The sequence below is a fragment of the Lemur catta genome, chromosome 19 (genome assembly GCF_020740605.2).
Source record: "Lemur catta isolate mLemCat1 chromosome 19, mLemCat1.pri, whole genome shotgun sequence".
In the NCBI taxonomy this organism is placed as follows: domain Eukaryota; kingdom Metazoa; phylum Chordata; class Mammalia; order Primates; family Lemuridae; genus Lemur; species Lemur catta.
This window is the reverse complement of record NC_059146.1, coordinates 4563832-4575147: the sequence shown is the minus strand read 5'-3', so window position 1 is coordinate 4575147 and position 11316 is coordinate 4563832. Positions and strand designations below refer to the sequence as shown.

The following is an 11316-nucleotide window of genomic DNA, read 5'->3' as shown; positions in this document are numbered from 1 at the left end:
TCCTCCCCAAAAGTGCCCAGCCCAGGTTAGTACAACAGCTTCATCTGTGATATTTGGGTAACACCATCTGGGTGGGATATTTGATCCTCTAAGCCTCATGTTACTGATCTGCAAAAAGGAGATAATAGCATCTACCACCTGATAGTTATGGTGGCAGTTAAAGATTGTGAATGTAGATTGTAGTGACTGACAATGGTAAGAAGTCAGTTAGCCGTCATCATCATCGGTGTGCATTTGAAAAATAAGATTTACATAGAATGACTTAAGCAGGAATATGATTCCTTATGTCCACTGAAAAGTACGACCCCTGAAACCTTCAGTGGGCAGTTGTCTTCTCCCTCCACCGCAGGTCTTAGGGATACTAGTAATCAACAGCCCTCAATTCTTTATCCTTGGTTAGATAAAACCTGTCTTCAGTTATATTAATTTCTCTTCTAATTCAACGTGTCATTATTTTGGCCTAAGAATGTATCACGCATTTCACTTGTACAACTTCTCGGTTGAAAGCACTGAACTGCAACCTTGTACGTAGGAGAGTTTCACGCATTCAGAAACCGGCTCCTTCAGTTCACGGGAACATATCTGCTAAGTGGCGTGGAGACTCGCTTTGAGCCAGCAGGAAATGTAAACAAGCCGACGCAGCACCCTTCTCGAAAGCCAGAGGTGGGTGCCCCCGAGAGAGGTACGTTTTCCTTGAAGATGCAGAAAAGTTTTGTCCTCGTTCTTTCCACTCCTTGGACATTCCCTAGTCCGTGCCCAGCACGGGGACTTCTCCTCTGTACCTGCTAATGCCACAAACTGCCGGGACGCGCGGTTCCTGGCCTCCGCCCAGACCCGGATTCTTCGCCCCTCCCGGCGCCCTTGGCCAGGCGGCCGGGCCGCTGCCGGTCGGGCTTTCTGACCACTCCCGTGTCCTGACCCCGTTTTGCTTCTTGGGGCCCCGCCGGTGCCATCTGGCTGGAACCCTGGGGAGGAACTAGAAGTTGGGCGTCGTCACCCCCGCCCCTGCCCTCTCCACTTGCCAGAAGATAAAAACCCGGGCTGCGGGGAGGCGGGGCGGGAGTGCGGCCACCGGGAAAGCGAGGACGGGGGGCGGCCCGGCCCCCGCCAGCCCCCGGGGCCCGCCGCCGGCCCCCTGCCCGCGCGCCCCTCCGCCGTCTCCAGCCCCGGCCCCCGCCAGCCCCTCCGCCGCCGCCAGCCCCCGGCCCGCGCGCCGGGCCCGCAGCAGGGCCGACAGGCCGCCGCCGTGTGCGGGGAGGTCCCGCGGGCGCGGCCGCCGCAGCCGCGCGGTCCCGAGGGCCGGGCCGGACTCCAGCCCGAGCGGGCGAGGCGGGGCGCAGAACGGAAACGCCAACGGCCGGGCGCGGCGGGCAGGGCGGAGGCGCGGCCAGGCCCGGCTCCGAGCGGCCGGCGCGGACTCACGCGGCGCGCCCGGCCGCCCCTCCTCCCGCGCCGCCGGCCGCGGCCCAGGCTCCCCGCCCCCCGCCCCGCGCCCCGCGCCCCTCCCGCCCGCGCCGCCGCCGCCGCCTCCCGCCCGCCCGGCCGGCCGCGCTCCCAGCCAGACCGAGCGCCGGACCCCGCGCCGCCGCCTCCCCGCGGGCGCTCGCCATGGACAGCCCCGTTTTCACCTCGTAAAGATGGCGGTGCGGGGTCGCTGCTACCTTTAGACTAATGACTGTCCGAAACATCGCCTCCATCTGTAATATGGTGAGTGCCGCCGCCGCCCGGGGTCGCGCCCGCCGCGCGGCGAGGCAAAGAAAGGGAAGCCCCAGCTGCCCGCATGCCCCGCGGCCCGAAGTTCCCGGCCCCGGGCTGGGCGGCCGCAGGGGGGACCCCAGCCCCCCGCCCCTCTCGGCCCCGGGACCTCGCAGCCCGCTCGGCGACCCCGGGGCCGCGCGGCTGCTCCCGGCCCTCGGGTTGCAGTAGAAGCGGTTTAGGGGGGAGGGGGGCGACCGAACCCGGACGTCCCGGGGGAGGGGGTTGGGGGGCAAGCTGGACGTGGGGGGCACCTCTCCGTTTCTTGCGGTAAATAAAGCCTTGCTGGACTCCCCGACTGCCCTCATCCCATTTTGAGTTCAGTCCTTCGATTGTATTTAAAATTCACTTTGCAACAGCAATCGGTGCATTTGGAGAAATTTGGAATGTCATAAAGCTGTAAAAAAGTGCAGAATTGTGGCTAGAGAAGTGAACTTCAACCCGGTTTGGGTAAGCACGGTAATTTGTTCTGCATGCCTCAGTTTCCCCATCTGTGAAAGAAGGACAAGGATCTATGGCAGTAACATTTGCAGGCCCTAAGGGTGGGGCTGGCGTGGGCTTGGAGGAGATCTCCGGGGTTATCCTTCCTGATCCACCGTACACCCACTGTGGCTGGAGGCCGAGGACACAGCAAGCGACATCTCTGGGCTCTGAAGGGGTCTGGGTCCATGACCTCATGGTCACTTTAATTTGGGCTCCTCCCATTGCTTTCTGTTCCTTTTCAGTTTCTGCAGGAATAGCTTCCAGCCCTTGTGTCCCCAGGGTGTACCCAGCCGGCACCCCCACTTATCAGAGCCTTGGGGAGCTCAGCGTGGAGTAAGGCTTTGCTGTCCTGTGCAGGGTGAGAGGGTGTGTGCTTTGCCTTCATTCTCCACACTCTCTCCCTCCCCCCAGCCCCCAGCTTGAACATGTGCTCTTTTAGTGCCAGTTTGGGGAACCCTCCAGTGAAGCTAGTAATACTGGCCCCTAAAGGGAATCTCAGGAGGCTTGATTGAGAAGCCTTAGGGTAAGGGGATCTGGCTGCCCTTCCCCCATTGCATAGCTTTTAAAATCTTCTGTCCCACATTCTGTTGCAAGATCAACACGAGGCAAAGGAGCATTAAGGAGCCATGTGTTAGCTCATGGGTGGACTTGGACCCACTGGCCTTAGCTTTCTGCACAATGGGACGTGGTAGCCAAGGCCAGCAGAGCTTCCGAGAGTGACGACTGCACAGGTATTGGTGGTGCAGGGCGAGTTAGGTATGGGGGGCGCTTCCAGCAGCCTTTCCATTTCCTTGTTTTTCCTTTCCTTCTCTATGAGGAGACAGGTTTCCTGCTTCTTTCTGTCAAGGGGCATTAACGTTGCTGGCGAGGTGAAAAGGTGATGCCTTTCTTCTCAGATTCTCTTTGCAACAACCAGCTCCTGAGGGAAACCGTGAAACCAGAGCAGCTGGAGTAACTCGTGCCTGCTGGGGTGGCCTCAGGCCTGCAGGGTAGCGAGGCCGCAGTCCCAGCCATTGGTGGGGTTTCCTGTCCTGCTTGTGTGTGGTGACACCTCTCTGTACTGAAGTGGGCTGGCAGCTTGAGAGCTAGCATGTCCCAAGAGGAAGCCAGGCTCCAATTTTTTTTTTCTTTTTTCTTTTTGCCCTTGGTACTGCTGGGGCTTCTTGAAACACCTGGGCTGAATGTCACAACCTGTTTCCAGTGAAACTCAGCCAGGGAGAAAAGGTGAGGGGAGGACCTGAGCGGAGCAGGCCAGTACTGTCTGGAGAATTGACACCTGGTGTGGAGATCTAAAAAGGGACCAAATTTAGGGCCATCACCCAGGTGAAGTGAGGAACCAGTAATTCCTAAGTAGGGCGTTTTCTGTTCCTATCCAACACTGTGTCTTGAGCAAGTGATGAAGGTCTAGGCTCTAAAGTCAGATTTCCCGGGTTCAGGTCGTGGTTCTAGCACATGCTAACTTTGTGTCCCTAAACAAGTTGCTCTGTGTCTTACTTTGCTTGTCTATAACAAGGAGATGTTCATGGTTCCCATCTCATCGGACTGTTGTATTAAGTGAGTTACTGGGTAGAGGGCCTAGGACTTGGCAAGTACTCAGTGAGTGTGAGCTGCTGTTGTCAACATCATCTTTCATTGTTATGTCACCTTGTAGGAGTTTAAGGGACAATGGAGATTATGCTTTTTCAGCCCTGGTGGAAACAACCACTAATATAAACAACTCCCATGTTCATTTATGCAAACCAAGCTGAATGGCAGGATACAAAGGCTGGGAATCCTTAACCACGCCCCTTATAAAAGGCTGCTCAGGTCACGCCCGCCCCTTGGAGTCTCACTTCCCAGAGGAGAAGGCTTGGTGATGAGGGAACTGCTGTCTTTTCCCCTGATCAGACATAACTATTCATTGGACCCCTCTTTAGATTCTTCACTCAGTGATGTTTTGTTTCCAGGTAGGTCTTCTATGGGTCTCTCCTAACTTCTCTGGGCCTCTTACTGATTCTTACCACACCTAACTCCATTTGGGCCCAGCTGCTTTGAGTAGTTGGAGTAAGAGCAAGTGGGGATTGAATTTTTTTTTTTTAAGCAGGTCGTTTGGCATATTTTAAAATAGGCTGATGTGTGTCCAGAAAGGGTGTTAGAAGACACCATCTTTCTGGGAAGAGGAACAAACCAAGACCTAGCATTGAAGAGTGGATTTGTTTCCTCTACCAGACAAGAAAGGACCCAGCAGGGCAAAAACAAAATTTGTCGCCAATTCTTTGTGTGATTGAGAACTAAACACTACCTCTTTCCCTTATACTTTTTTTTTGAGATTAGGGTCTCACTCTGTTGCCGGGGCTAGAGTACAGGGATGTCATGACAGCTCACTGCAACCTCAAACTCCTGGGCTCAAGTTATCCTCCTGCCTCAGCCTCCCAAGTAATTGGGACTACAGGCATGTGCCACCACGCCCAGCTACTTTTTTGTTTTGTGGAGAGGAGGTCTCGCTGTTGCCCAGGCTGGTCTTGAACTTCTGACCTCAAGCCATCCTCCCACCTCGGCCTCCTAAAGTGCTAGGATTACAGGCATTAGCTACCACACCTGGCCTCCCCATAGTTCTTGTGCCGGTTTTAGATATGGAGGACTTGGAAAATATCCTCATTCTTCCACTTGTCCCCCACCCTGCTGAAGTTTTATTGTCCATTAGAAATTTTTTTTAAATTTCAAAATATTAAAGGGGTACATACGTTTTGGGTTACATGGATCATTTTTGTAATGCTTGAGTCCTGGCTATAGATGTGTCTGTCACCCAAAGGAAATTTAATACTAGTTCCCATTTGTTTTAATTTTTCTTCTATGTGAATTCCTGCCATAGTAATTCTCGATCAACTTGCTTAGGGCAAGTCAGCTTGGCCACACAGCAGTGTCTGGTTCAGAGATAGTAAAGCTTGTTTGGCTGGTATGTTGTAATTTTCAAAATACACTTGCTGCTACCAAGCATGAGGAAATGTCCCCCGTTGATAATCCTCTGATTTTTGTCCAGACCAATGGATTTAACTTCCTATGTATTTTTATGGCCTTCCAAATGGAAGTTTTTTTTAAGTTCTGTGTTTCAAGAATTTGAGGAATTTTCTAAAGAGGAAGCATTTGTTAGGAGAAACCAAGTGTGACTTGTACCTATGCAAATTGCTCTAAATCATATGATCTTCATTTCATTTGTTAATAGTGCTGTAAGATGTACCTGTGAGAAAATACCGTGTATCAAATAGATGACAAGTTTGTTTTGATAAATGGTTACCAGTTGAGGACCTGCTATGTTAGTGTTGGCATATATTATATGTAGGTGCTTAATGAATGAGGGGGTCCCTCTCCCTAAGGAGCTGAGCTGGTCCTTATCTTGTGGGCATAACATTGGTAAAGATGAAACGATTTCAATACATTGTGATGATATCAGCACAGATAAAGGTTGAACAAAATCCCAGAAGCAGTACAGCGGAAAGACTGATTAATACAATGGGATATTTCTTTAACATATGTTATTTGGCCAGAATTGGATACACTTTCTACCTATGGCTTTTACTTTATATGAGGACATTATAGTCAATGTGAATTAAAACTGGAATCCATACATTGTGTGTCTGTCCAGTTAAGCATGAGTCTGATGGTGTGTCTTTGGGCAAATTGTTGTATTTCTGGGGACCTTAGTTTTTCTCATCTCGTAAAACTAATTTTTTTGAAGGAGGCATGTACAGCTTCTTAGTAGTAGTTTTTAGATAAAACCTTTATAAAATTTGACATCTCTTTATTGGTCAGCAACCACTTGATTACCTAACTACCTTGTTTAAAACAGTGTAGAGCTTACCAGATATTAGCATTTTAGCATCTGTGCAACCACCCAAGAATAATATTTGGCACCAGTTTGAGTATATATTTGAGGTCTTTTAAATAAACGAAGTTACCTTGAAACGAAGGCAAACTTAGTAAATTTTGAAACCAAACCAGAGGATTTTTATGAAGATAGTTTTATCTTGATAAGTCAACTACTTGAGGCAAGTATTTTGAGAATGGTTGAAAAAACTTTTTTTGATTATTAAAAAACTACTTTAGTCTCATATAATTTGGAGGAAGAGGTATCTTGCCTTTTCTTCTATTACTGTTATTTATGCTTTACATTCTCAAAGATAATTGACAGCTGTGAGTTTAGTTTAATGTATCGGCTAGGAGTAAAGTCGTATATAAGGGTCTGCTCTGACAGTAGTTGGGTTTTAGAGAATACAGCCTGAGGTGAGGTGGGTTAATGTTTAAAGAAAAAAATTCTGTTCTTCTGGACCCACAGGTCTAATATACAGGAGTTTATGTTAGGTCAGGACCTGACAGGTCTGCAGATTTTTCTCTGTTTTTCTTGGAACCCTAAGAGAAAACAAAGTTGAATGCCAATATTTCGTTACAATGAAAGATGATAACACCTTTTCTGGATGTCAACTTTGTGTTCCTGTTCACTCATACCATAAAACCTATTTATTTATGTTACTGATGTGGAATTTTGGTATGTTTGAGTTGTAGTTATAAGTCATTTTCAATTTTGATTCTCTGAGCAATCAGAAGAAGAAATTTCTCTAGTTCTGACGCCTTTTTTCTCCCAGCCTGCTTGGTCTTTCTAGTTAGTTTGAATTGGTTGAGGTCTTAGGGTGGTATTAAATTCTGTGGTATCATCAGGAAGGCATCCCTTGGTGGTTTTCTCTCTCTAGCCGTGAAGCCAGCCCAACGCGAACTGACTGGAAGAGTTGTGGAAGAGGGTATCTATTAGTCTAGTTAACTTTTCTGGTCTAATTATTTTAATGCAACTTCTTATAATAAACCTTCAGTTGAGGAAAAACCAAATGCTAGTCTAGGCTTTAGAAAGCCTTGCTGGTTTTTTAAGAGAAAAGTCCACCCAAAAATGAACCAGCGAAAACTCCTCGAGGCGAACACTGTATCAGTAACCGACCCCGACCCTAAAGGCTTTTTGGGACGTTTCTGTTCTGAGATTACGGCTTAGGATTTTGGGTATGTCATAAAGTCCTCTACGTGGAATTTTATGACGATTCTGAGAACGATTGTTTGCTATGAGTAGTTTTAAGATCCTGGGGGGAAAAACCCTGTTGGTTCCCAAAGCTTCACTTTGTTCTCGTAGGTCCAGTCTTCCTGCTGCTCATCAAATCCTGATGCCACTTTCAGAACTCTCAAATGCTTTACGGTAGCTCAGACTTAGGTTCCTTTTTCTGGGTGGTAGTTAATTTTGGGAAGACAGGAAAAAATAGAGTGAACACTCATGTGCTCCCCACCCAGTGAAGAAATCGAATCTTACAAATATGATTAAAACCTCCTGTGAGCCCTTCCCCACCTCCTTGCCGCCCACCCCAGAGTGATCGCTGTTCTGCATCTGGTGTTTATCACGTGTTTTTATACTTTTTAGTAGACTGTGTGCATGCATAAACCAGATATATTAATAGTATTGCTAGTTTTGTTTTATTTATTTATAAGAGACAGGGTCTCACTGGGTTGTCAGGCTGGCCTCGAACTCCTGGCCTCGAGTGATCTTCCCACCTCAGGCTCCTGTAGCTGGGATTAAAGGCACAAGTCAGAGCCCTATTTCCTCGTGTCTTAAACATGCTTTGTAATACTGTACAACTTCTCAGTTTGCCTTTATTATTTAAATTACGATTTTGCAGCAGTTTATCTGCTGAGATACACCTAATTTTAGTTTAACTGCTATATAATATTCCTTCTTGTGAATATGCTACAATATATTCATTTTATTGCTGTGAGCACAGAGGTTTACAGTTTTGTGTGTGTGCTGTTTTAGTGCAATGAAGAGCTGTGAACTTGTCTCCCCGTGTACAGCACATGTGTACAGTTTCTCAGTGGTATAAACCTGGAAGGGAATTGCCGGGTCAAAGGAACTGGGCACCTTCAGCTTTAATAAATTGCCAGATCGCTCTCCAAAGAAGTTGTGCCGATTTGCCTTCCAGCCAGCAGTGTTGGGGGTTCCAGTTGCTCCGCAGGCTTGCAGATACTTGATGTCGTTAGACTTGGTATTCTGCCAATCTGACGGATGTGAAATTGTATCTTTGTGGTTTAAAATTTGCACTTTCTTGTTTACAGGTGAGGTTGAACACCTTTTCACGTGTTACTGTGCTGGGTTTTTAGCTTGAGCTCTGGAGCAGTTTTCTAGGGCTTGAAAGTCAGGATTACAGTGTTGGTTTTGTCTGAAAACAGAGAAAGGGATGATAAAGTAAAAGTCAGGAAATGTAGGGACGGGTTGGAGGAAGCAGGTCAAAGGAATGATGACAAAGAGATCACTGTGGAGAGGTGAAAACTTGTAGTCAGAGGATTATAGACTAGACTTGAGAAGGTAGCTCGAGTGTTGCAAGCAAATTCCGGATCCCCTCTTGTGCCGGCCAGGCCTTGTTCTAGCCTCGCTGTCTGAGCTTTGTTAAATTCAAATGGGCTTTGGTGAAAATCGGGTCTGGGGCCTCTTCTTCTGGTGAGAGCAGCAGCAAGGCTGGACTTGTGCAGTTTTCCTGTTACCCAGTTGTTTTTCGAAGCTCTTTTAGAAAGAGGCAATGTGAAATTCTGGTCTTCTTCCTAAAATTCATTTCTTTGTCCTTCAGGTTAGAGACACAGTGCAGGAAATCAGTTTTTATTAGGATCAGCTTAAATGTGTTGGTGGAATTACTGTCTTAAATATTGGAAAACATTTCCTACATTTTCATTTTCAGAGTGTGACAAATCTCACCTTATTCAACACAGAAATGTATGGTTTAAAAGTGCAGTTAGCAACAGTTTTAAAAAATACGTTACACTTTAGTGATTCTTAAATGTACCAAACAATGGTACCTGCACGTGCATTCTCTCATAAAAAATTCAGACTCAGGTTCTACACCCACAGATTTTCATTAAATAGCTCTAAGTTAGGGTCTTGGAATCTGCATTTTGGATTAGTATTCCCTCCTCTTTCCTACTCCACATTCTGTTACAGGTGAGCTGAGGACTACACTTGGAGAACTGTTGCTTTCCTTGGGTAAGAACCTCAGCCTCTTTTTTTTTTTTTGCTTAAGACCAGGTCTCACTCTGTTGCTTGTGCTAGAGTGTGGTGGCATCATCACAGCTCACTGCATCCTCAAACTCCTGGGCTCAGGCAATCCTCCTGCCTTGGCCTCCCAAGGTGCTGGGATTACAGGCGTGAGCCACCGTGCCCGGCCTGACCTTGGCCTCTTAAAAAATATTGCTTATAGAAATTACCTGCCATGTGAAAGCTTTTTTTTAAATCAGTGTAAAAGTATTTAAGGTAGTAACTTAACTTCAGGATCCATAGATTGTTGTCATTCTGTAGACGTATTTCTTGATATTAAATAGCCAGGTTTTTATTAATATTAGTTTATGCTCCTAGATCAGAGATTTCCAGCCCTAGCTATGTTTTACATGACCTGTGAAGCTTTTAAAAGAAATTTAAAGAAATAATTAGATCACAAAACATTACCACCCAAAAAAGTATGGGGAAAAAAAAGAATAATATAATGCATTTGATGTATATTTACCCACCCTTCAGATTAATAGATCTTCAATTTAGCCATATTTGGTTAAGTTTTTTTGACGTAATACCTTAGAAAATACCACCAACCAACCCCATCTCTTTCTTCTCCCAGAACAAACCATTTTTGTGAAATTGGTATGGCATTTGCCAAACATGTCTTATATTTCATAGTTATCAATCTATAAGCAGTATCTTCATGTGTGTGTGCGCGTAAAACTGTGTAGCCTTTTGCAACTATCTTTCTTCACTCAGCACTTATATTTGAGAATGTGTCCACGCGTAGAGATCTAGTTTGTTCATGCCACTGCCCTGTGACAGTATTCTTTGTCTTAGCCATGGTTTAGGTATTCATTTCCTTATTTGCGGACAGTTTGATAGTTTCCAAAATATTCTCTCTGGAAACAGTGCTGCCGTGAATGACCTTGTTTCTATCTTCTTTGCACACGTACTTCATTTCTTTACAATATAATCCTGGAAGTGGAAGTGGTACTCTTAGGATATGCCCATCTGAGCTTTACTAGGTATGTCAAATTGCTCTCCAAAGTGTTTCCACCAACTAGAGCTTTTTTGATATGCAGCTTCTAGGGCCTCAATCTCAGCGTTTCTGATAGTTAGTTCATAAATATAATAGTCTGGGGTAGATTTTAGGCACCTGCAGGGGTGTGGGTGCACTTCAAAGTGCCCAGTTGATTCTGGTGAGCATCCAAGGGTGAGAAACCACTGTGTTAGAATGGCAACTCCACAAGGACAGGAACCGTGTTTGTTTTATTCACTGTTGATTTCCCGGCTATCAGCACGGCACCTAGCACATATGCGGTAGGTGCTCAATAAATAATTACTGATAACTGAATGAAGAGATGTCACTTGGTAGAATGGAAGAATTGCCTTGCAGGAAAGCGGTGCTCCTCCAGTTTTTACTGTGCATAGGAATTACCTGGGAATCTTGTTAAAGTGCAGATTCTGATTCAGTAGGTCTGGGGTCGGGTGGGTGGAGATTCTGTGTTTCTAACAACCTCCCTGGCGATGTAGATGATGCTGGTTTGAGGAGCACTTTTAGAGCAGCAAGGCCCTAGGAAAAAACAAAACAGTTTCTTCCATGTAGTTGTAAAGTAGAGGAGTTTGTGATGCAGAATCCTGTTTGGGAAATCTCAGAGTCTATTTCTTCATACCTTTGCCTTTACAACAAACAAATGAAGACAGTGAAACACCTTCCCCATAGCTTGTTTGGGAGCATCGCAGGAGATCCTGCTGGCCGAAGCACTTCATGAGCTATGATGTGCTTGTTTTTCATAATTATCCTCTTTTAGTGAATTATTATTTTCCTTCTGTTTTCTTAAAGCCTAACACTGTTGGTATTGCAGGACCCGGTGAAATTCTACTTTGATCGGCATCTACATTTAGTGGGGAGTTTTGGGAGGAGTGGCATTGGGAAAGGAGGTTGGCAAAAGCAGAGGCCACATTTGCTGCACGGCTGTGACAGTCGGTGCTGTCGATGTGGGGGGGCCCCTCCTTGCTGTTTCTATGGA

The 11316-nt window shown here is 46.7% G+C and overlaps 1 protein-coding gene across 2 annotated transcripts in view; it reads left to right on the top strand.

Moving 5' to 3' along the window:
* Positions 1–498: 498 nt before the first annotated feature.
* The window catches only part of USP46 (ubiquitin specific peptidase 46), a 49651-nt gene continuing 38833 nt past the window's right edge, over positions 499–11316 (top strand). The window contains exon 1 of one of the 2 annotated variants that reach the window (XM_045533011.1): positions 499–682. Coding sequence is in view for 1 of the 2 variants with exons in the window: in XM_045533010.1 (XP_045388966.1) it covers positions 1672–1707 (36 nt within the window). In the remaining variant the exon portion in view is untranslated. Of the gene's footprint in view, positions 683–1500; positions 1708–11316 lie in introns of those variants that run through there. The other variant, XM_045533010.1, reaches the window with a different exon arrangement.